The 26715-nt window shown below is 36.1% G+C and overlaps 1 protein-coding gene across 12 annotated transcripts in view; it reads left to right on the forward strand.

Annotated features, from left to right (window-relative positions):
• The window catches only part of LOC118643644 (probable ATP-dependent RNA helicase DDX60), a 103941-nt gene that overhangs the window by 39106 nt on the left and 38120 nt on the right, over positions 1-26715 (forward strand). For 11 of the 12 annotated variants that reach the window (XR_004962020.1, XM_036281900.1, XM_036281906.1 and 8 more), the window contains exons 14-25: positions 1464-1722; positions 3401-3567; positions 4107-4265; positions 9622-9771; positions 11936-12055; positions 13189-13284; positions 16012-16127; positions 17410-17552; positions 17652-17761; positions 24228-24332; positions 24877-25005; positions 26481-26605. Coding sequence is in view for 11 of the 12 variants with exons in the window: in XM_036281900.1 (XP_036137793.1) it covers positions 1464-1722; positions 3401-3567; positions 4107-4265; positions 9622-9771; positions 11936-12055; positions 13189-13284; positions 16012-16127; positions 17410-17552; positions 17652-17761; positions 24228-24332; positions 24877-25005; positions 26481-26605 (1679 nt within the window). In the remaining variant the exon portion in view is untranslated. The remainder of the gene's footprint in view (positions 1-1463; positions 1723-3400; positions 3568-4106; positions 4266-9621; positions 9772-11935; positions 12056-13188; positions 13285-16011; positions 16128-17409; positions 17553-17651; positions 17762-24227; positions 24333-24876; positions 25006-26480; positions 26606-26715) is intronic. The other variant, XM_036281907.1, reaches the window with a different exon arrangement.

Raw genomic sequence — 26715 nt, forward strand, 5'->3', positions numbered from 1 at the left:
GAGAGTAGATGTTAAATGTTATTCACCAAGAATAAATACATAAATAAATATGTGAGGTGATGAATGGGAAAATGGACTCAATGTGGGAATACTTTCAAAATGTATATGTATATCAACCACCATGATGTATATTTTAAATATCTTACAATTTTATTTGCCAAGTATGCTTTAATAAAAGTCATTAAAAAAGGAACTTCAAGAAGAAATGAGGACATTTGTTCTCATAGTAAAAAAGCAGCTTCCGCAAACCCAACTAGGTGGTCATTATTTTTCTCTTTGTCATGATGATCTTTTTTTTATAGCCAATTTTACTGTTAATGAGACTATCCAAGTACAGCTTTTTCTATTTTAGTTTGGGCTATCAAAAGGTATCTTCTTCTTTAGAGGTTATCAAATGTCAAGTTTGCAAAAATCCTCATTACATAATACAAGTTATAAAGACTGAAAAAACTTTCATGCATTTTTTTCTTCTGCATTGTTAGAAATTAAATAATCTCATGGTAATTAAAACCCTTAACACCGTATAAGTGTGCCTTTCTAGCAGCAGTATAATAAATCTGCATATTCAAGATAAAAGCATTTTCCATGGCAAAGAGCCAAGGGTCATCCTTGTCCTATTGAGATAAAACCATACTGAGTTAATCCAAGACAGTGCATTTGGAAGGTTAAAACCTGGGACACCTTAAATTGACATCATTATAAGCATAGTTTAGATATTAATTTCAAAAGTGGCTCCATATTTTGTTTAAGTCCATTGGAAATGTTTATTTCGATATACCAGATCAGTTGTACTTATGTTTCTTCTTCTATCCACTTCTTTCCTTAATTTCCTTTCTATTTCCTCATTCACTCATCAAACATTATGAACTAAATATTTTGGCTGGGACATACAGGTAACTTTCACATTTTACAGTTTCAAGAAATTAATCTAGAGAGGAAGTATGACAAGTAAAATCATAGCAGCTATAATACATGTGATGAGTGCCTTGATAGAAAGACTCCCAGGAAGAGCAGGAATACATGACTTAGTCTGAAGAGAGTTAGGAAAGACTTCATAGAAGAAGTATTTTGAAGGACAAGTAGGGGATAGAGAGGTGACCATGGAGGAATGGAAGAGAAAACCAGTTCTAGAGACAGCAGCAGCAACTAGTGCATGGAGACATGAAAAATTAGCGACCTGGTGTTTTTGATTTTGTTATACTTACTCTTTGATTTGTAATATAGACCACTCAGAAACCTAGAAAATTATCTCCATTGAGTCCTTTATACTTATTAAATTAAGTGGTCATTAGTTTCAATGAAAAGATGCTTAATTTTAAGAAACAGACAAAAGTTATGTCTATTCAAGAATGGGCCGATGGTCAAAATAATCAATATACATTTAAAATATTGTCTTATTCATGAAATATCTTCTTGGAGTATTTCCAATTTGATTGTGATATGCTTTTTTACTTTTGGGGCAGGTGACAAAAGCTGAAATAATTGCCAGAGAGAATAAGAAGAGGTTATTTGTCAAGGAAGAACAAAAAGAAGAGAACAAATGGAATGTTCTGTCATATTCCATTAAAGAGGAAATGAAAGAAAACTTAAACTCTGGAATACAGAGCCTGGAAGATTTTTTGAAGTCATGCAAAAGTAACCTGGTGAAATATCAAGTTGAAATGGTAGGGTTAACTGCCTGCTTGAAGGCATGGAAAGAACATTGCAGAAGCCAAGAAGAAGGTATGTGATTCTATGTTTTTTTATTTTATTTTGGTGAATTGGAAAATTAATTAAAAAAATGGAATGATGATAGCTGTCTCTTATTCACTGGAAGTTTGTGTTAGAAGGCTTAGAAGCATTATCTGATTTTATCCTTACAAAATTTCTCCTAGTATTTCTTACCTTTATTTTATCAGTGAGCTACGAAATCTCAGACTGGGTCCCAGTAGCAAATGTGTCATATTCATAAGCAAATTCAAACCAAATCACTGTCAAAGAGAAGTTTGAAAAAAATGACTTACAAAGTTGTGGAAATGGTTAAGGGGGAGACCACGAAGTTGGTGGGGCATCCTGGGAGAATCTGTCATCACCTCTGAGATCCGAAGAATAAACATTTTCTTTCTGGGTACAACTGGGATCATGTTTATTATCATGCTGAGTTCTTCCAACAGTTTCTGTGGTTCTGTGCACTCTACAATTTCTATAGTAGATAGTAGAAAAGAAAAGAACAGATGGGAAGAGGAAGATAAAGGGAAAAAAAGACTGGGTAGAGATATGTAAATTAATAGCAGGTGAAATGACCATGTACCATATCTCCAAACTGACAATGCTGAGTAAGCCTAATTGATGTCAGTTTTGAGCATCTCCACACTTGAATTCATTTAGTACATGGTCACCCCTTCCTTCCTTCCTTCCTTCCTTCCTCCCTTCCTTCCTTCCTTCCTTCCTTCCTTCCTTCCTTCCTTCCTTCCTTCCTTCCTTCCTTCCTTCCTTCCTTCCTTCCTTCCTTCTATTCTTTCTATTTTTCACATTCATTCTAACTTCAATCTGCTCTAGCAAAGCCATCCTTTCACTGTGGATTCTATTACAGTGAAAAGCCTAAGACTTGGCTTATGTGTTTTTCCCGAACCAACACGTTATATCAGGATTTAAGTTGGGTGTTACCAAGAGAGATTAGAATTAACAGTGCCTTACCCCCCCCCCCCCGAGTAAGAATTCTGCACTAAATTTCTTCTGTGGTTTCTTATAGCATTTAGTAGGTGTTTGGTATTATTTGTTAGATATAGGTTGATTGGAAGACAGGTGGAATAAAAAACAGCCTTAAAAATGGGACATATGGAAAGATAAGCAGTGAGGAGGAATAAAAAGGTTATATGTATATGACTATAAAGAAATGAAGAGGAATTCGCAAAGTCTGTATCTGGCAGTTGTATCAGGCTGATTGAATTTTGAGGTGCCATTGATTGTGCCAAATACTTATCTATGGTCAACAGTAGACCTCGATAAATGTTGCTAAGTTTTTAGCCAGATATTTAAAGTCATTCGAATATTTTTCTTTGAAAATAGTAGAGAAGGCATGAAAATAATAGGTGGAGAAAATAGTTTTTGTTCCCTAGAACCTGTACAAACTTGAGGTTTAATGATCTTATTTCTGTCATGAACTATAACATTTTTCTTGTTCTCCAACTCTTACACAGCTACTTCTCAATTATCCATGGAGATGATGAAGTGTGTATAGTTGCACTTTAATATTATTTTACTTAGTACTTTGTGTTTCAAGATCTCCATTAATGTTAAGTAAGCGAGTGAATTTAATTAGGTCAGATTCACAGCCTGGATGACTAATGACTACCCTCAGATAATCAAAATTTTATTATTTTTGGTGGTTGTTATAACAGCTTTGTTGTTCTTTGGCAAGGTGAAACCACAAAGGATTTAAGTATAGCTGTTCAAATGATGAAAAGGATCCACTCCTTGCTGGAAAAATACCCAGAACATTTGCAAGAGCAAGATCTGCAACTCATAGCCAGATGCCTTAAGTATTTAGGATTTGATGAGTTGGCAGGTTCTTTATATCCAACCCAGGTAATGTTTTCAGAATAGCTCTATTCTAATAGAGTAATCATTAGGTATACATAAAGTGTCTTGCAAATACTGTCACCTCTTCTACATTTTTCTAACTGAAAATATTTACTCTGAATTCATAAGTATTATTAGTAATCCAGCTGCCCGAATTTGAAATAATCTAGAATTAGAAAGCTTGTACAAGTGCTTGTCTGGACAAATGTTAAATGCCAGATAAGTTCTGCAGATCCTTCAAACTAATCTTATGTTTAATTCTAGCAAAGAATTTAAACACTATATTGTGATTCTTCAATTGTCTTTAAATATAGCAGATTGTAGCTGCAAACACCATGATGGATTTTTGAAAATCTTGATGTCTGCTAATTTACTCATAGATAAAATGATGATTACATGGTAAAAGACCTCTGTAAATATATTACAAAATTTAAAAAGTGGTAAAATAATTTTCTCATTAAAAGTGCTAGTAATGAATATTTTAATTACTTAAGTGATGTTATAATTTCAAACCACTTTCAAAATGAGCTTTTAAAATGATATAGGTTGCAGAAGATGGCATAAAGGAGAAGAAAAAGAAAAAATATTCAGTGGGCATTGGGCCCGTTCGGTTTCAGCTACAATATATGGGCCATTATTTGATACGCAACGAGAGAAAAGATCCAGATCCCAGAGTTCCTGATTTTATTCCTGACACGTGGCAGGTAATGATCGAGTGAAGCAGATGTTTGTGCATTTTATTATTAAATGTGATCTCAGGAGCTTTTCCTTATTGTTGCTCTACATATTACATTTGTCATTAACTTCTTAATATTGAGCCACATCATTTAAAGTTATTTTGTCACTGGGAATGTAAAATATAGATTTTTTCAATGTAAAGAAAGTGAAATTTTAATTTCATTTATTAATAGATCATTTCCTTAGAGGTACTCTGATGAATTCACATGTATATTTTTGAAGTTGTGTGTCATCTAGTTGTATCACTATGAAGCAGCCTCCAAGTTTTCCCTGTGTCAATAGGATTTCATAGGTCAATATATAAAGGTGCACAGAGAAATTTGGTAGCTTAAACTGTAGACAACAATTATTTATATATTTACATGCCTCCTGTCACCATAGTAGCAAATTTTTCATAAAAAAATATAAAATTAATATTTGCAGATATAAAATTTGGAATAAAATGCTGTGTTTCTGCATAGATTGAACCATGTAAAGTTGCTGAGAAATTGAACGTTTGCTGACGCAAGTGCAGTTACATAGGTTCATTCTAGCAGACTGTCCTATTCCGAATCTGATGTCATCTTCTTTATTTTGAGGAAGATAATATCAGAAATGTTTACTTTTATTTTATATAGCATTTTCTTTCAGAAACAATTGAGTGTTGATATTTTCTTAAACTTAGCACCAGAATGAAATACTTTATCTCTAAAGGGTGTGCCCTGAAGATTTTGCTTTGGAGAATCAGGCGAACTCAGAATGAGGAGACTCTTTATTTAGAACCAAAATTGCAATCAGCCCCCAAATCAGTCCTACCTCCCAGTGGTTTCAGTTTACATTTCTGGGTGTCAGGCATTGTTTTTTCCCCTACACATAGATTTCACTGTCAGAACCTAGACAGTAATACATATTATGCTCTAACTCCCCAAGAAAATGTAATTTCCCATGGTTCCTTCTAATATAGGATAATCTCACTCTGGTCATAATTGTTGGCCTCCAATTTTTTTTCTTATAGTGGTTTTTATTCATTTATTTTAAATTAATTGATTTTTAATACCCCCTTCATCCATTTTTGTCTATTCCTCACCCCCACCTCTGGCTCTTTGGCAACTAATAAACTGAATTTGAGTGTTTGTTCTCTGGTTGTTTTTAGATTCCATTTATAAAAAAGACAGTTTTAAGCATAATGATTTTCAAGGTCCATCCATGAAGTTGCAAATGGCTAGATTTCATTTTTTTTTATGGCTGAATGGTATTTTATTGTATACACACATATACATATATATATGCCACAATTTTTTAAATCATTGAATCATTGAGGGATATTTAGGTTGTTGTCATGTCTTGGCTATTGGAGGTGTGCATATATCTTTTCGAGTTAGTATTTTGGTTTTCTTCCAGTAAATACCTAGGAGTGGAATTAGTGGATCATATGGTAGTTGTATTTTTTTTTAACTTATTTTTTTATTAATTTGTTTTTGTTACAGATGTTTCTCCTTTTTCTCCCATTGACACCCTCCTACCCATCCTCCCCGCCCCATCCCCAGCTTTGTTGTCTGTGTCCATTGGTCATGCATACATGCATATAAGTTCTGTGGTTTATCTCTCCCCCCCAACACCCGCTCCTCTGAGGTTTGTCAGTCTGTACCCCACCTCTGTGTCTCTGGGTCAGTTTTGTTCATCAGTTTGTTTAGTTCATTATATTCCACAAATAAGTGAGATCATGTGATATTTGTCTTTCTCTGCTTGGTTTGTTTTGCTTAGCATAGTACTCTCTAGGTCCCTCCATGTCATCTCAAAGGTTAAGAGATCTTTCTTTCTTACAGCTGCATAGTATTCCCTTATCTATATGTACCACAGCTTTTTTGTCCACTCATCTATTGATGGACACTTCTACTGTTTCCAGATCCTAGCAATTGTAAATAGTGCTGCTAGGAACATAAGGGTATATATATATTTTCTGACTGGTGTTTCAGGCTTCTTAGGGTATATTCCTAGAAGTGGGATCACTGGGTCAAATGGCAGTTCAATGTTTAACTTTTTGAGGTAACACCATAGTGTTTTCCATAGTGGCTGCATCAGTCTGCATTCCCAACAGCAGTGCACTAGAGTCCCCTTTTCTCCACATCCTCACCAACACTTGTTGTTTGATGATTTGTTGATGGTGGCCATTCTGATAGGTGTGAGGTTATACCTCATAGTTGTTTTAATTTGCATCTCTCTGATGATTAGTGCTTCTGCACAGCAAAAGAAACAAGCATCAAAATGGAAAGGGAACCCACTATATGGGAGACCATAATTGCCAGTGATGCATCCGATAAAGGGTTAATTTCCAAAATGTATAGAGTGCTCATACAACTCAACAAAAGGAAGACAAAGAACCCAATTCAAAAATGAGCACAGGACATAAATAGGCACCTCTCCAAAGAGGACATACAAATGGCCAAGAGACATATGAAAAAAATGCTCAACGTCACCAATCATCAGAGAGATGTGCTAGTTGTATTTTGAATTTTTAAGAAACTTCCAGGTTTTCCTAGCGGCTACACAAATTTACATTCTTCCCAGCAGTGCAGAAGGATTTCCTTGTCTCCACAGTCTCACCAACACTTGTTATTTGTTGTCTTTTTATTAATAGTCACTCTAACAGGTGTGAGGTGATATCTCACTATGTTGTTTTATTTTTAATCTTCACCTAAAGGTATTTTATATATATATATATATATATAAAGGAAGGGAGGGGAAGAGAGAGACAAACATTGATGTGAGAGAGACACATCAATTGGTTGTCTCCTGCATGATCCCAGTCAGGGCTGGGCTGGGGATGGAACCTGCAACCCAGGTATGTGCCCTTGACCAGGAATCAATCCCAAGACCCTTCAGTCTTCAAGCTGATGCTCTAATCGCTGAGCTAAACTGGCCAGGGCTCACTGTAGTTTTGATTTGTATTCCCCTGATTATTAATAATGATGCTGAACTTTTCTTCATGTACCTGTTGGCCATCTGTGAGTCTTCTTTGGAAAAATGTCTATTTAGATTCTCTGCCCATTGGATTGTTTGCTTTTTTTCTATTAAGTTATATGAGTTATTTGTTATTTTGGATATTAAATCTTTATTAGATATATAATTTACAAATATTTTTTCCCATTCAGTAGGTTGCCCTTTCATTTTGTTGATGGTTTCCAATGTTCTGCAGCTTTTTAGTTTGATGTGGTCTTACTTATTTTTGCTTCTGTTGCCTTTGTTTTAGTGTCAGATTTAGAAAATTGTTGCCAAGTCCTATGCCAAGGAGTTTAATACCTATGTTTTCTTCAAGGAATTTTATGGTTTTAGGTCTTACAGTTAAATCTTTAATTCATTTGAGTTAATTTTTATGTACTGCGAAAAATAGTGGTTTAATTTCAGTTTTTTGCATGTGGCTGCACCGTTTTTTTAAGAGAGTGTCCTTTTCCCATTATACATTCTTAGCTCCTTTATCATAAATTAATTGCACATATAAGCATGGGTTTATTCTTGGACTCTCCTTTTTGTTCTACTGATCTGTGTGTCTGTTTTTCTGCCAATGACATACTCTATGGCTTTGCAATATAGTTTGAAGTCAGGGCACATGATGCCTCCAGCTTTGTTTTGTTTTGTTTTTATCCTCACCCGAGGACATTTTTCCATTTTTCGTTCAGGTAGAGTGGGAGGGAGAGAGAGGAACAGAGAGAGAGAGAGAGAAACATCCATGTGAAAGGAACACATCGAGTGGCTGCCACCTGCACAACCAACCAGGGCCGGGGACAAACTGCAGCCGAGGTACGTGCCCTTAGCGGGAACCGAACCCGGGTCTCTCAGGACCGCAGGCTGACACTCTAACCGCTGAGCCAAACCGGCCAGGGCTGTGCCTCCAGCTTTATTTCTCAAGGTTGCTTTGGCTATTCAGGGTCCTTTGTGGTTGCACACAAATTTTAGGATTGTGTATTTTATTTCCGTGAAAAATGCCACTGGACTTTTGACAAAGATTGCATTGAATCTGTAGGTTGCGTTGGGTAACATGGACATTTAACAATATTAATTCGTCTAATTTATGAGCATAAAATATTTTTACATTTATTTGTGTGTTGTTCAATTTCTTTCATTAATGTCTTGTAGTTTTAAGTGTACATATCTTTCACCCCCTTTGTTAAATTAAGTGACCTTAATTTCCTCTTTCACTTTTGAACCTTATTTGTTACTATTTTGATCTTTTCGCTGCAATTGTAAACAGGCTTGTTATCTTGATTTCTCTTTATGATAATTTGTTGTTAGTATATAGAAATACCACAGATTTTTGTTTATTGATTTTGTATCGCACAACTTAATTTATTTATTAGTTCTAGCAATTTTTGATGGAGTCATTGCTTTTGTTATATCCCATAAATTTGATGTTATATTTCCATTTTCATTTGTCTCAAAGTATTTTTTATTATTTTTAAAATTTATTCTTTGACCCATTGGTTGTTGAGTAGCATGTTGTTTAATGTTTTCTATCTGTGAATTTTCACTTTTCTTTTTGTAATGGATATCTATTTCATAGCACTTTTTTTGGTCACGCGTGATATTATTTTATTTTTCTTATGTTGAGGATGGTGGGGTAACAAAAAAATTCCTGCCTCTTTTTCTGGAGCAGGAGAACCAATGCTTACTTTAAGGCAGGACACAGGCAGTCAAGTTGTCTTCATTAATCCCACAGACATTGCAATTCCTCTGATGCTCTTTTCACTCTGAATGTCCCAGAGGGGACCTAAATTAAGAGAATGTGCAGATTGGGACTCTGGATTTTTTTCACATAGCTCCCATCATACAGACTTATGATTCTTTGAGTAGTCATCATTTTGATGAGTAAAAGGATAGGCTGAAGGGATGAAGATCCCACATGCCCCCCAAAGTAGGCACCTGGCATTCTTCTGTATAGAAATGAGAAGATTGGTAATAAAATAATGAATCATTGATTTTTTTTCCTCAGCTGATTTTTCACCATCATCAAAATACATATTGGCTACTTCTTAGGACTGAACTTCTCAGTCCTTAATCTGTGACTATTAATTTTTTAAAAGATCTTAATTACAAGATATTTAATTCAGACTCACTCTCCATTTTTTACACAAAAACACATCTCCAGTTGTCCAAAAGTGTAACAGTTTTCTCTTCTGAGAGGATGTAACGAATTCTTCAGATTTTTCTATACAGCTCTTCATGTGTTTGCAAGTCCCAATCATTCCTTTTGAGGTGCAGAAAACTATATGGCAAGTGTACTAATATATTGGTTTTGGTAACGTGCTCTTCACATTATTGACAAAAGTGGTGCTCTGAACCCTGCAGCGAGAGCTCCTTGATGTCGTGGATAATAACGAATCCGCTGTGATTGTTGCGCCGACGTCTTCGGGCAAAACCTATGCTTCCTACTACTGCATGGAGAAAGTGCTGAAGGAGAGCAATGAAGGTGTGGTTGTGTATGTCGCACCAACAAATGTAGTGCTCAGTGACCTTAATTTGCTCCTTCACTTTTGAACCTTCTCTTTTAAAATAATGTATGTAGGCCTGGCTGGTGTGGCTCAGTGGTTGAGCATCGACCCATGCACCGAGAGGTTGACGGTCTGATTCCCAGTCAGGACACATGCCTAGGTTATGGGTCAAATCCCCATTGGGGGGCATGCAAGAGGAGGCCAATCCATGTTCTCACTCTCTCTTCCTCTCCCTTCCTCTCTCTCTAAAATCAATAAAGAAAAAAGTTTTTAAATAAGATAATGTATGTAGTCATATGGCAAATCTGTTTTTGTTTTTATTTATTCATTTTCCAGTTTTATTGATATATAATTGATGGACAACATGCTGATTTGATATATATATTTGTTGTGAAATGATCATCACAATAAGTTTAGTTCATGTCCATCATCTTAAATAGTTACATTTTTTTTCTTGCGATTGAAACATTTAAAATCTACTCTCTTAGCAACTCTCAAGTATACAGCACAGTATTATTAACTGTAGTCCCCATGCTGCACATTACAGCCCCGGAACTTATTCATTTTTCATCTGAAAGTTTGCACCTTTTGCCCACCTTCACCCATTTCAACCAACCCCCACCCCTGCCTCTGGTAACTGAATCTGTTCTCCGTTTTCATGATCTAATTTATTTTAACCTGCATTTTCTCTTGTTAGTTTCAGAGGCCAAATAATGCTTTTCTTAGAACCACTGTGAGAAAAAAGTCTGGTCTTGCGACCTTGTCATTCAGCATTGTGCTTGAATTGAGAGAGTACCCACACTTTGCTGTGATTACAATCAAGAAAGGCAAATTTAGTTGGGATAACTTTAATCCTCTGGGTTGATGTGAATTCAGACTCCATCTTATTTCCTAGGAAAACGTATCGTGTTGAACGACATGTGGTCGGCCTCAGAACTGAATTGATCAATATATTAGTTGCAGTTTAGCACTTTATTTTTTGATTGTAGCTTTTTTGATTTTCATGTTTATGAAAGCAATAAGTGCTCATTGTCGGAAATTAATAAAATAGATTAAGAAAAATTAAGCTTACTAGAAGTGGAATTGGTAGGTCAACACAATACATTTTGCCAAATCATACTTCTAAAAGTTTAAATCTATTTTATTCCCAATGGCAGTATTTTCTCTCATCTTTTCTAATGTTCCTATAATCATTTTAAAGAGTTTTGCCATACTGATAGGTGAAACTTTTTATCTTATTTTTAAATTTGCATTTTTATGATCATTAGTGATTTGGGCAGCTTTATGTGTGATTTTGGGGTATTGATATTTCTTTATTCATGAACCCCTTGTGGATATATTTGCCCATTTTCTTTTTTGGGGGAAAAGCCATGTCTTCTTGCTAATTTATCAGAACTTCCTATAGTTAGTATACTATGTCTCTTTAAATTCTAATTAATACATTTATTTGTCATTTTATTCTATTATGGTTATATTAATGATAATATTTTACTAATATCTTTGTATAATCATATCTATTAGTATTTTCATTTAGCTTTTCCATATGTGCTCAAACATATAAAATATATGTTTACTTTCTATTATTTTTATGCTTATGTTTTAAAATTTTCATTTTAATCTTTGTATAATCCCCCCCCCCCCCAAAAAAAGATGTGAAATAAAGAGCTGTCCATAGGTTTCCACACACTCAGATGCTACGGACAGGCTACATGGTTGATCCAGAGCACGGTTCTACTTATTCATGTCTGTATTCAAGCTTAAGATGCCTGGGGGGAGTCCCCAGATGTACAAACCACAAAGTTACCTTCACTATCTCTCACTTGACCTTTTTTCTGTAGCAGACGCGCAGTTACCGCGAACCCCTGGTCATTCAGATGTCAGCTGTTTTGTTTTTTTTTCTGATGTGTGAACAGCATTTTCTGTTTTTTCCTTCCGATGAAGCCATTTTTGCCCATTTTACTTTATGTTGAGGTTTATCAGTGAGGTTCACATGCTTAGTAAATATCTCAAAGAGAGAACATTAGTATATTTAGAGCAGATGAGTGTAAGGAAGCAGTTATTAAGCTTTCTGCACTCACAGCAGTGCATATTTTTATACAGTGCCTGTTGTTCTCTGCGATCTTACCTGAGCTTTATTATGTGATTAATGGATCTCTTTCCTTGTCAATCAGGCCCTTGTTAATCAAGTGGCAGCAACTGTTCAGAATCGTTATACCAAAAATATGCCAAATGGTGAATGTCTGTGTGGTGTTTTTACAAGGGAGTATCGTCGTGATGCCCTAAACTGTCAGGTAGGATATATCAATTAATGCTTTTCTTATCGTATTACATAATGGTACTTATGTCTTTTTCACTAGAAATTCAACATCTTCACAGGGCTTATGGAAATAATTTAATTTACAAAAGATGAAATGGCCTTAGAGAAAATGTAATATTGTTACATTCCAAAGAGTGGGTAACAGGAGGACACTCACATCTTGGTTTCAATTATAGTTTATTGCATCATCTTAGTTTATAACTTGATTCCAAGTGATCTGAAGAACCCAATGTTATAAAAAAACACACAATAAAACAAAAAACAAAAAACACAAAAAAACTAACATACACCAATTTCCAATTAGAATTACTTTTTCTGGATAAGTAGGATTCTCTTACTCTTCCTGCTGAGTTGAGTATGCATTATAATTTTTAAAATATTGTATTATGGATAGGAAACTGGGTGTTAAGTACATCATAGCCAGTTTTCCTCCTTATTGAACACATAGATAAACAATTAAGACTAAACAAAAAGTGAAAACATGATTGTAGAACATTGCACGGCAGACATGGAGATGTGCCACCCAGACCACCGTTCAAGGAAGGACTTGCTGCCAGGATGTGGGCATGTGGGAAAGACAAGAGACAACCCTCAGCAAACCCCATTCTGCCTCGTAGTTCATATCTTGTGACTGATTTGGGCAGGGGTGTAAACATTGGGCCATCTGGGCTTCACGTGGGGTTGCGCTGACAGCCATTGTTCACTCCAGACCTCTGAGCCAGTTGGTCAAGACGTCATCAGACCTGTTTTGAAGTTTAGCTTCTTCCTCTGCTCTGTCTTACCTCCTCCCACGTCCACAGTTATTGATTCTTCACAAACATTTCTCAATTTCTATTTTTCTCTTTCTATTTGTATTACTTTGAATACTCATCAATAAGAATTTAAATGTCAATTCTGATATTTTACCATTTTGACCTGTAAAAGTGCAATTACATAAGGTTCCAACTAACATCTCAATTTTAATGAAACACTCTCAGAAGCAATACTGTATTCTGTTGATCAGCTGGTACAGTTAAGAGTTATAACTTTATCTTTTATATTCTTATAATGATGTTTGTGCATATTAAATGCTCAATGTGTTTGTTTACACAATGTTCTTATTTTTAGGTACTTATAACAGTGCCCGCCTGCCTTGAAATTCTGCTGTTAGCTCCTCATCGCCAAAAATGGGTGAAAAGGATCAGATATGTTATATTTGATGAGGTAGGTTTGGATTATGTCTCTGAGTTAATTTCCTAGTGCACATCAGCATATAATGAAGATCTTTGGTAATTTAGGATCTTTGTCTCTTTGTATAGAGCTCAGGATGGGGAGGCATTTCCTTCTGAATGGTTTTCCCAGTGAATTGTAATCAGCCTTTTGGCTTCATTTTCCTTGTGTCTCAGTAGAGTTATCAGTGTATGCTGCAAAGCTCTGTGTGCGAGAGGAACCTGTCATTGGTGCTACTATTTCAGAAGAGCATCAATAACTACCATGGCAAAAATCTTGGACAGAGATGTCAACATTCAGTTTTTAATCTCCAAATCAAGGAAGTTGACCTCTAGCAGTGGTCTCAACTGAAAACAAGGGGCACACTTAAAAAAACAATTTGACCCTGGCCAGTTTGGCTCAGCGGTTGAGCATCGGCCTGCAGACCAGAGAATCCTGGGTTTCGTTCCTGCTAGGGGCACGTACCACAAAACAAAAAACAAAAAACAATACAACAAACAATTCAAAAAGAGTATTTCCAAAGGTGTGCATGAAGGAAACTATAAAGATTAGTGCAGTAATTCAGAGCTAGTAGCTTACCTCTGTATTTGAAGGGACACAGGCAAAGAAGCAGTTACTGAGACTCAAAAGGAGATTCTGATTGAGATGGACACACTGTAAGGGGCAATCAACTTGGTTGAAGGACTTAGCAGGCTCAAGGTAACCTTTCAGGAAGGGAACCAATAGAATAAAGACCTCATTCTTCTTCTTCTTTTTTAAATCCTCACCCAAGCACATTTTTACTTTTTTTTTGGTTCAGACAGGGTGGGAGGGAGAGAGAGAGAGAGACATCGACATGAAAGGGACACACGACTGTCTGCCTCTTGCACGACCCAACCAGGGTCGGGGACAAACTGCCACCGAAGTACGTGCCCTTAGCGGGAACTGAACCCTGGCCTCTCTGGCCTGCAGGCCAACGCTCTAACCACTGAGCCAAACCGGCCAGGGCAAACCTCATTCTTATTCTCCTCCCTTCTTCTGGTCACTTGTCAAGGCTCTCCATTGACCAAATACAATGGAAATAGAGAACACTGAGCCCTTTTGAAGTAGTCTCTATAGTCTCTACAGAATGGTTTACTCACCAGAGAGAGCAGGGTAGAAAATGGAAATTTATAGGAGCAAATGGAAGATATTTAGAAAATTTTTATAACATTATTAAGAAAACTTATTCAAAGAAACTTAAAACATTATAAAAGGATATTTTCTATGACTCCAAGGAAATTTCCATTTAGAAGGGGAAAAGATGATATGTATATTTAACTTCACTTTTCCTGTTATAAATTTGGAGCTACGAAGCAGGCTGTGCTTTTGATTTGTTTGATACTGATTTTTTATTAATCTGTATGTATTGCATCTTAAGGGCCTTGAATGTTCCTGTTCAAAAAATATTCCACAGTTCTATCTTTGCAATTGAGAAGTTTGAATTGTACTTTAACCTCAAAACTATGGAATGATAGGACATTTTTATATAAGGGTGAAGCTGAAAGATTTTGAAGGCTAATCTCTTGGATTAGGGTCAGGGCAATGTGCTGTCTAGTACAAAGCACAAAGTTCATATTCAGCAGAATGGCATATTATCTCACCAGGGAAAAGCCAAATGGGCAGTGGAAAAAAACTTAAATTATCGAGCTCTGATGGTAAATCCTTTCTAGTTGATTGCCAGGCACCACACTTTAATCTGTTTAAAGAAGACCACATTTGAGAATCTTTAGTGAATCTAGTTCAGTTTGTTTTATTTGATCAAAGACATTCATTTATTTATTCAGTAAATATTTAAGGAGTGCTTTCACAATGCCAGACACTATTGGTGCTGGGGATGCCCGGGTCTAAGGTCTCAAGAGTAATTGACAAAAGGGAATGAAATGATGAAGCACACAGATGACCATGCCAGCCCACATTGGTACATGCTGGGAAGAACAAGAGAGGGCTGTCATAACTGTGATAATGGCAAGGAGGTGGTAGGAGAGCAATTCTGGAATGGGCAGTCAGAAAAATCTCTCAGTAGAGTGACATTAAGCTGAACTATATTCAGGTTGAATAGAGGGAGTAAGACCACTTTAAGCAGAAGGAACAATATATGTGAAAGCTCTGGAATAGGGAAGTTCTGTTCAAGGAATAAAGAAAAGGCTTGTATGTCTGAAGCAAAGTTGGGAGCAAGATGGGAAAGAATGTCTTGAGATGAAGCTAGAGAGGCAAGCGGGGGCCAAAGTGTGCTAGACATTGGGCACCTGGTTAAGGAGTTTATATTTTGTTCCCCATGTAATGGGAACATATTAAAGGAAGTCAATTAGAGACATGGACTAATCTCTTTTAGACACATCATTTTGGCTGTGATGTGAAGCGTGTAGTGGGCAGGAAGGGAGAGGGAGGAGGACAGATGGGAGGATATTGTAGTGGGCAGGAAGGGAGAGGGAGGAGTCCAGCTGGGATGGGATGTGGACTTGGCTGGCAGGAGGCGTGGAGAGAAATGCACAGATTCCAAAGACATGTTTGAAGGTAAGATAAAGAGGAATGTATGTGTCAAGATTTTCTATTGTCTGAATTTGCCAATATTTACATCAATTTGGCACAGTTGATTAAAGGTAGCAGGAAACTAAGTATGACAATTCAGCCATTCATGTCTTATTTTCATGTGCTATTTTTTAATTAATTTTTTAACAGAGAAATTTTTGTCCTTAATAGGTCCATTGTCTTGGTGGCGAAATTGGAGCAGAAATTTGGGAACATGTCCTCGTCATGGTTCGCTGTCCCTTTCTGGCTCTTTCGGCTACAATAAGCAACCCTGAACATCTCACTGAGTAGGCATTAGGTTCCAGTTTGGATAGAATGGTTATCTATTTTGAACGTTTGAATATCATACTTTCTATGTGGGTTCTGAAATGTTTCATAGCTTTCTGGTGACTCTGTTAACTTATATGTGGATAGTCAAGAAAAGAGTCTCTCTAGCACCTCCTGGCAGGTGCTGAACAAGGGAAAGTCAAGGACTGTCCCTTGTAACCGAGTAAGCAATTTCCCTCATGCCTCAAAAATGTTCCACAGAGGTAATTGGTTTATGTTCTTTTTTGGGGGGTGTCCTTTACCAAGAAATAAGAATAAAATGGAATAATGACATTCTCTTGGACCTTGAGATTTCTTTTTTTTTTTTTTTTTAAATATGTTTCTAATTGATTTTTTAGAGAAATAGAAACATTGATGTGAGAGACAAACATTGATCGGCTGCCTCCTGCACGCCCCCTGCTAGGGATGAGCCAGCAACCCAGGCAGGTGCCCTGATCAGGAATCAAAGTGGGACCTCTCAGTCCATGGGAAAATGCTCAATCCACTGAGTCACATGGGCTGGGCGGACTTTGAGATTTCTTATATTGTCCCACTTTGTAGATGCTTAGAAAGATAGCAAAGTCCCCCTGGCTGGTTTAGCTCAGCAGTTGGAGCGTTGACCCATGGATGAAGGAGCCTCGGGTTTGATTCTGGTCAAGGGCCCGTACCTCGGTTGCAGTATAGTCCCTGGCCGTGGTAGGGGTCGTGTGGGAGGCAGCCAATTGGTGTGTCTCTCTCACATCAACATTTCTCTCTTTCTCTCCCTCTTACTCTATCTGAAGATAAACGGAAAAGTATCTTTGGGTGAGGATTAAAAAATAATAATAATAAAGAAAGATAGCAAAGACTTATTAGTTGAAAGCCCCCTGTCATTTTGTCATTGGGCTATATTTTTGCCCACCAATAATAATAATTAGAGCAAAGACTCCCATGTACTAGGTACCGTTCTAAGTGCTTTGCATGTATCAATTTATTTTAAATACCAACAATCCTTATGATTTACTACTTCCATTACTACTGTTAAATGAAATTCCCAGCACTGCTATTATTATTTCCATTTTAAAATGTAGAAAATGAGGCACAGAGAGATTAAGTGATATAACAAGAGTCATAGCCACTAATAAGGAGGTTGGAATTCAATCTCACTTTGTCAGGTTTCAGTACAATTTTTAAAGCACATGACATTGTCTTTATTTAAAATATTTTAGATCACAGAAACTAGTTTCGTGTTCTGCCTAAATAATATGTGAATTTGTTTTTAAGGTGGCTACAATCCGTAAAATGGTACTGGAAACACGCAGACAGTATAATAGAAGAAAATATTGCTTCTAAAAGAAATGTTGGCAATCGTGCCAATTTTCACAAAGACTACTTTCAAATGAAGCAATCATATAAAGTTAGACTTGGTATGTTTGATATATTCATGGACGTTTTATTCTTCACTTTAAAATTATTTCAGTCATTGTGTGTTCATTCATCGGGAAATTCTCGCTCTTCATTTTTAGTGCTCTATGGAGAGAGATACAATGATTTAGAAAAGCATATATGTTCAGTAAAACACGATGACATTTATTTTGATCATTTTCACCCGTGTGCCGCACTAACGACAGATCATGTAAGTAATATTTTGGCCGTATTTGTTTGAGTCAGACAAATTATGTATCACAGTGTAAGATACCTAGTTGATACTTATCAGAATTGAGGTATGGATACAGTATAACAGATATCTAACCATAGTTTTAAAAGTAACAAGAATAACTATAGTTTTTCATTGGTTCCTCAGTCGTGTCTGCATCCACAAAACTTAAAATGACGGGAACTTTTAACCTGAAAATTTTTGGTTAATTTTATTTATTCTTGGCAATTATCTTTGCCCACTTTCTGTCTTCTAGCACCCATCTGTCCACTTCTCTGAAACGAATTCTTCTCTTGGTGTGGTTACAAATATACAAATACCTGTGAACAATATCTAGCACGTGTGAGAATCTGAGCACCATGAATTAGGTTAAACAAGGAAAAGAGACTTCACTAGCTTAATAATCACAACATTGTTTTTTGGTAGTGAAGCAATAAAATGGAGATTTTAAGAGGACTTTGTTTGGGGCACTGGGGTTTGAGTGGGGGAAGATTTCTTAATTTTTCTTGCATATTTTTCTTCCTTTCTCATCCTATTCCCTGGAATGGCTCATTCAAACTTTGGTTGCTTCTCACAGTGAATAATAGTTTGTCTTTCTTCCAAGATCTGGCAAATTAAATATATTCTAAATTCTGTTGTCATATTAAGCCTTCTAATAGGACCATTTTTAAGGCTCATGAAACTTTAAATGTCACAGGAATTAGTTCCATGTTCTGCCTAAATGGTATTTCTGGATCCACGAAGCTAATTGTGATAAATAAGGAATGAAGATAATCCTGATTTTGCCGAGTCTTAGTGGCTTTCTTTTGGAAACGGCTAAATGCCCAGCTCCTAGCTTGGCTTCCAAAGTCTTCTATGACATGGCTCCAAAGTCCTTTCTACTCATTCACTTGATGTGTCTTATCTAGATGCCCTCATGGTTTATATTGTTCCTGGAATATTTCACCCCAGATACCAAGTGCCAGGTGTCTAGAACCTGCTTATCTTTTATAACTCTTCTAATGTGAATCCTTAGAATCCTTCTGTGACTTTCTTACCTGGGTATAATCTTCTCTCCATAGCATCCTTTCTGTATTTCTTATATGACAATAGATAACGATGGCAAGCTTGAGGCTGAAGTTGTTTACATGCTTGTCTTCTTTACCTTACAGAAATAACCCCTTGAAGACAAATTTTGTGTCCTTATAGTTCCTAACAAACTGCTATGTATATAAAAGTGTTTAATAAATTTATGTTAAATAGAGATAGCCAGTCTAAATCAAGCACTTAACTTGGTGTTCTAAGAATTTTGCATATTTTATCTCTTTTAACAATCACAACAATTTTAGCATGAATTTCACATTAATATTCCCATTTTACAAATGAAGAAGGCGAAGCATAGAGAATTTAACTAGATAACTCACTGTGGCACTAAGTAAGTGGTGGGGCTGAGATGCAACTTCAGATGGAATTCAAAACCTTCTCTCATCCTATTCCCAGGAATGGCCATTCAAGCTCTGGTTAGCTTAGTATTCTGAATGGCCTGTTGAACAAATACCTGAATGAGGGAATGAATGACAGTCATCTTGTAGCATTTGGGATATGATGCAATAACTTCTAAAAGCAACTGAATGAATTCTAATCATGGTGATTTCCTAATAGAATTTTATTATGGATGTTTCTCTTCTGCGTTGAAAAAGATAAATATGGACAAAATTCCAGTAACCTCACTCAAACCCCAAAGCTAGAATATAGATGACAAGCCACACATAAATAATAAAATACTTCTTTCTCTGTTCTCCCCCCACCCCCCGTCATTACCTGGCATTTAAAAAACAGCATAGTATTTTTAAAAATTGTTTATTTTGGGTAGCATGGTTCAAGGCAGGTTATCGTTGAGTAGGAACGAGTCCAGTGGTTTGGAGTACTTGACAAGATTGGCATTTTGGTCCAAGTGCCTTTCCTCTATTTTCAGTAGCTATTAATGGAATAACTGGAGAGCAGTGGAACTGCTAGTGTGCTCTGACCCCACATGACTTCTGCAAAGGTCATGCTGCTGAATGAATCCTCTTAAGACTTCCAGACGTTTGCAACAGGAATACAGGATGACCACGGAGGTTCAGATATTACTACATATGTTGTGACAGCTGTGTGTGTAGCTTGTGTTATCTAGGATGCTTCCTAAAGTAGCAGTGATAAAAAGCAAGTAGACTTTTCCAAGTGAGCCAATCCTCGTGTGCTATACTTCAGATTAACATGAAAGAATGTGCGTGGCAAGAGAAAGCATAGTAAACTGTGGCAACATAAAGAGAAGCATCCACCTGGTTGTCTCCTCTAAAGCTCAATCATAGAAATGGTTTCAGAAAGGAAGGGGTGGCTCAGAATGAGTGAGCTGACCTTAATCCAACTGAGGGGAGGGACTGCCTTCCATCCATATAAGGCTTGCTTCTGGCAAAGAGCAGAGTTTGGCCTTTGCCACCAATTAAGCCACGTAGGAGCAGTGCTGGCTCCTGGAGAGCTCTCGGCCTCAGGAAGTCCTTGAAAGAACCATCGCCTATCTCTGTACTGCATGGATCAATGCTGCCCATCACCTACAGAGTTTGAGATAATGTGATTTGCAAAATAACATCATGGTATAATACTGTGTGTTTATAAGTTAGGAATGATACAACTCTATGACTTTAAAAAAATTAAATTTATAGAGTGACATTGGTACATCACACTATATAATTTACAAGTGTACAATTCTATAATACACTGTGACCTTTGATTTCTCTTCCTTTTCTACCTAGACTGGCTCAGTTTTGCCAGTTTATTAGTTATTTTATGGTGGAGAACAACCAAATTTAATTCCCAGCTTTTGGCCATTGAATTGTTAAAATGATTTCTAAGGTTAAGAACTCTAAGCTGATTGATTGCATTGACAGTTGAGGCATCAACTATGCACCAGGTGTTTTACTAGGCCTATTATATATATTATCTAACTTAATTACTACAACAAATCTATGCCATAGGCAGAATTATGCGCTGGTTTAGAAATGAGGAATCTCAGACTTTCATGCAAGGCTAAGAGACGTAAGAAATCGTAAGTACTCCAGTGACCACAATAAAATATTTAAATCTTGAAAATTATCATCATTCTTGGATTTATTTTATGTTTTTATTTAGGTAAAATACGTTACCACTTTCAGGTAGTAATAATAAGAGAAGAAAATGCTAACCTTCCAGAATAATATATTAATTTCATATTTCGGCCTAATGGGATCGTTACTATAAAGCTAGCTTTCTGTGCTCAAACTGAGACATGCTAAATGATGATTGCATGCAATTATTTGCATCCTATAGTTTTTACAATCCTAATGGATTTTTTTTTTTTTTTTTGGTTAATCTTCACCCAAGGATTTTCCATCGATTGTTTTAGATAGAGTGAAAGAGAAGGAGGGAGGAAGGGAGAGAGAAACATCGATGGGAGAGAGACACATCAATAGGTTGCCTCTTGTACGACCCCTACCAGGGCTGGGAATTGAACCCGTGATCATTTGGTTGTGGACCAACACTCTAATGCTGAGCCAAACCTGCCAGGGCAAGCCTAATTGATTTTTAATTGAAATATATTTGACACATAAAATTGTGTACGTTTTAGGTGTACATGTTGATTTGATTCACTTATATATAGCAATATGATTGTCTCTGTAGCCTTAGCTAAAACCTCAATCAAGTCACATAATTACCATTTCTTTTTGTGATGGTAATAATTAAATATTATCTCTTAGCATGTTTGATGTTTATGTAATACAGTATTGTTGTCTATATCACTATAGTACACATTTGACCTTCAGGACTTGTTTATTTACTAGATTTAAAAGTTTAAAAAACATGTCTTGATATATTTATCCTGTCTGATTTTACCAGAGTCTGTAAAGTGGGCATACAAATATTTTAATTCTTATGTATGGATGAGAAAATAGAATTTATCGGTAGAATTAGAACTAGATCTTCTGATTCAAAATCTGCTGACTTTCCATTGTATCAAACAATTTTTTTTTCAAATGTATATTTGGAATGGCTATTTTTTAGCCCAGAATTTCCAAACCTGAGTTTCATAACTTCACACATTTACTAAAACAAGTATCCAATTTCAAATAATTTTGGAGAAATCTGCATCCTACAGTCCCTTCTTTGAGATCTAACTTTTCCACTGAGAAATTTTGGAGAAGTCTATTTAATAAGACACCTGTAAAAAACATCCCCTCCTTTTCTTTTTTTGTGGGGGCAGTGGCTTATAGTTTTATTTTTTTTAACTTAATTTTTACTGCTGACACTATTACTGATGTCCCCCCCCCCCCCTTTCTTTTGAAGAATCCCTATTAACATCTCAGGGATCAAGCCTCACAGGCAATTGATTTGTAGCAGTAGTGGTTGGAACCAGTAAAAAATACTACAATGTTAACTTTTGGAGAGCAGGAGTTTTTTCATTTGTACTTTAAAAATATTTGTGGAAAAATTAATGACATGAGTATCTAGAAGACTTAAAGTGGAACCAAGTCAGTGACCTGAGGACAAGTGTCTTTGAGTGTCTTAAAAGTGATCTGATATCCTTATTTCTATTTTTGTATTTATTGGGATGACAGTGTTTAACAAAATTATATAAGTCTCTGGTACACAATTCTACAACACATCATCTGTACACTGTATTGTGTGTTCAGCCCAAGTCAAGTCTCTATTCATCGCCATTTATCCCCCCTATACTTTCCTTCACCTCCCCCTCCTCCCTTTTCTCTTGTTAATCACCACATTGTTGTCCATGTCCATGAGGTTTTCTTTTTTGCTCCATCCCTCCAACCCCCCGCCCCCACCCTGACAGCTGCCAGCCGCCAGCCTGTTCTCTCTCTATGAGTCTGTCCCTATTTTGCTTGTTAGGTCATTTTGTTCATTAGTTTCCACATATGCATGAAATCATATGGCACTTTCTCTAACTGGCTTATTTCACTTAGCATGATGGTCTCCAGGACCATCCATACTGTCACAAAGGGTAAGATTTCTTTTTTTTTTTATGCCCGAGCAGCATTCCATTGTGTAAATGTACCACAGCTTTCTTGTCTACTCATCTACTGATGGGCACTTGGGCCACTTCCAAATCTTGGCTATTGTAAATAATGCTGCAGTGAACATAGGGGAGCATATATTCTTTTGAATTACTGTTTCAGGTTTCTTTGTATAAATACCCAGAAGTAGAGTCACTGGGTCATAAGGCACGTCCATTTTTAATTTTTTGAGGGAACTCCATACTGCTTTCTACAGTGGCTGCACCGATCTGCATTCCCACCAACAGTGTGTGAGGGTTCCCTTTTTTCCACATCCTTGCCAGCACTTGTAGTTTGTTGATTTATTGGTGATAGCCATCCTTACAGGTGTGAGATGATATCTCATTGTGGTTTAATTTGCATTTCTCTGATGATTAGTGACATTGAGCATCTTTTCATATGTCCTTTTTGGAGAAGTGTATCTTCAAACCCTTTGCTCATTTTTTAATTGGATTGTTTTTTGGGTGTTGAGTTGTGTAAATTCTTTATAAAATTTGGATATTAAGCCCTTATCAGATATATCGTTGGTGAATATATTCTCCCATTCAGTGGGTTATCTTCTCATTTGTTGATGGTTCTCTTTGCTGTGCAAAAACTCTAGTTTGATGTAGTTCCATTTGTGTAATTTTTCTTTTGTTTCCCTTGCCCGAGGAGATATCAGAAAAAATATTGCTATGAGAAATGTCTGAGATTTTATTGTCTATGTTTTCTTCTAGAATTTTTTTATGGTTTTTAGTCTAACACTAAGTCTTTAATCCATTTTTAGTTTATTCTTGTGTATGGCCTAAGAAGGTGGGCTAGTTTTACTTTTTTGCATGTATCTGTCCAATATTTTGAACACCATTTATTGAATAGACTATCTTTAGCCCATTGTATGTTTTTGCCTCCTTTGTTAAATATTAATTGACTATGTAGGCATGGGTTTATATCTGGGCTCTGATAGGCTAAGATTTAAAATTGACCCAGCTCTGATTTTAGAACATAAGCCAATAAAATTGGCCACTTTTAGCCTGGCTTGGTTCTCAAAGCAAATAATCATGTTCATAACTAAACCAATTTTGGTTTCAGATGCTGGGTAGAGGTCTTTTTTTTTTTTAATGCAAACTGAGTCCACAAATATTTTAGCTTCCCAACACTCTGATTTGAATTCAAAAGTCTTAGAAAATAATACAAAAAAGTTTTTGATACCTCTTTTCCCTACTTCAGTAAATCAGGGACAGTCTTGGTTAGTAGCGTGATTGCACTTAGCACTCATCAGCGTTTGAACATTTTAGTTAACTGCTGTTTTCAGTATCATTGGGTCCATAATAGTGACAGTGAGGCAAAGGTTTGAACATAAGATAAAGGGAATATTAAAAATTTCAATTTTATTTTAATTGTAGATTGAAAGGTATGGCTTCCCTTGTGATCTTGTCCTCTCACCCCGAGAAACTATCCAGCTTTATGACACCATGTTCGAATTCTGGGAAGGTTGGCCCAGAGCCCAGGTAAATCATAACAGTGCAATTAATTTGAATTCTATTATAGTGGATGGTAACATTGCTGTTCAGAAAAACAAATTCTTACCTTTTGAATCACTTGCCTCTAACATTTTAAAATTATTAATGAACTCTTCCTAAAATATAATTGCCCCTTCTCAGACAGTCTTCTTTTCTAACATTATATGGTTTACTTCAGTAGGATGGAATGTCCCCGAATTCCTGAAAATATTTGTTGTTTCAGTTTCTGAGATACTTCAGTCTCCTCTAACATCTTAGATTTATAGACCTCCATTTTCTTTCATTGTATTCCCCTTCCCGCTATGCCCTCATTGCTGCCTGTTTTCATCTGTTTGGCTTTGCTCTGCATTCTTCCCTTTGAAGAGTTCTTTTATTTTATTAGATTTGTGTACTGGAAACTCTGGGGGAAAAAGAAGGTCACCAGTCTGTACTTTCAAGAAGCTTGTAATTCTGTTAACAAAATGCATAGTTGAAGAACATCTTTGGATTTTCTTGCATGATTTGATTTGATTTTGTGGAATTTCTTTTCAAGGAGTTGTGTCCAGAGAACTTCATTCATTTTAAGAATAAAATAGTCATTAAGAAGATGGATGCTAGAAAATATGAAGAGAGCTTAAAGACTGAACTAACAAACTGGATTAAAAATGGCAACGTAGAGGAGGTAGTTTAAATGCATATTTTTGGTGAAACACGCTGTTTTCTTGAGTTGCATTATTTAGTCATGACTATTTTTTTTTTAATCTTTAATTTTCATTTTAGGATTTTTAAGCTGAACATGAAATCTAGTGATTCTGAGATAGAATAAAAAGAGAAAAGAAATTGGTCTTTGTCTCATTCTTTGTGCCTCCTAAAATAGGTGCCCAAAGCTACTAGTTCCTGATGGATGTTATAAGAACAGAGGTGTCACAATCCACAGAATCAGTTCTTGGCGCTGTGGCAATGTAGATACTGGGATCACACTTAGCAGTAGCTGAGAAGAATATTTTACTTGCTCCCCCCTTTGATATTTTTAATGATTTTTATTTTAATTTGTATATTAAAACCTTCACCTGGGGTCACATACGTTAAGCATATTTGTCTTAAGTAAGTCTCTGGTCTTTATATTTTGAAGTTTGCTTTATTGCCACATATTGAAGTTTCTGATTTTTGGGGGAGTGACATGTATTAGACTTTTCTCATGTGATATTTTTCTATTAAATTTTAACTTAGATTATCTCCCCCATTCAGAAACATAATATAACTTACTTTTTATTTTTTAATCTTTACCCGAGAATATGTTTTTTTTTTTTTTTCAAACAATTGATTTTAGATAGAGAGGAAGGAACAAAGAGAGAGAGAAAGATTGATGTGAGAGCAACATTGATTGGTCACCTCCCATATGCACCACGACTAGGGATCGAACCTGCAACCTAGGTGTGTGCCCTGTCTAGGAATTCAACGGCAGCTTTGTGTAGAGGGTGATGCTCCAACCAACTGAGCCACCTGGCCAGGGCTAATTTACTTACATTTTCTTCTGCTTATTTTGTCATTAAAAACCTTTAAAATTATTTGGAAATGATTTTTCTACATAACGTGGAGAGAAACAGGTTCACCCCATCTCCTGCCATAGTGAAACCAGCATCATTTACTAAACTGACTAATTGTGTTGCCTTAAAAAAATGCATGTTATATTGCAAATATGTCTATGTACGTATATATTACTGTCTATCTTTTTGTTTCCTAGTGTATTGATTTGTATATTTCATTGAGGGTTATTTGCAAGGATTTATAATTAATCATTATTATTTTTATCATATATTATTAAAATTTTTTTTCTTTTTTTATATTGACTTTAGACAGAGAGGAAGGGAAAGGGAGGGAGAGAGAGAAACATTGATGAGCGAGAAGATTGATTGGCTGCCTCCTGCATGCCCCACACTGGGGATTTGGCCACTGGGGATGTGTCCTGATTGGGAATCAAACTGGTGACCTCTCAGTGCATGGGTCAATGCTCAAACACTGAGCCATACTGGCCAGGTTATCATATATTATTTTAAATAATCATAGCAACGTAGACTAGACAAAAATGAAAATATTTTGTCAAAAGTAATAATTTCTTTATTATGCAGAACTTTATTTATTTATTTATTGCTGCAGGCCAAAATGGTCCTGAGGAATCTTAGATCTACTCCAGTTTCTAGTTCAGAAAACATGATAAAAATGTTTCCACTTCTTGTTGAAAAGCTAAGGAAAATGGAGAAGTTACCAGCGCTATTTTTTTTGTAAGTCATTTATTTTATATTTATGTTTTAACTAAATTTATTGGGCATAAGTTATATGAATTAAAGTTTTTATTTGTAGTTTGGATTATACTTGTTACTTTAAGTTGAAG

Source organism: Molossus molossus, unplaced genomic scaffold (genome assembly GCF_014108415.1).
Source record: "Molossus molossus isolate mMolMol1 unplaced genomic scaffold, mMolMol1.p scaffold_m16_p_4, whole genome shotgun sequence".
NCBI classification, from domain to species: Eukaryota; Metazoa; Chordata; class Mammalia; order Chiroptera; family Molossidae; genus Molossus; species Molossus molossus.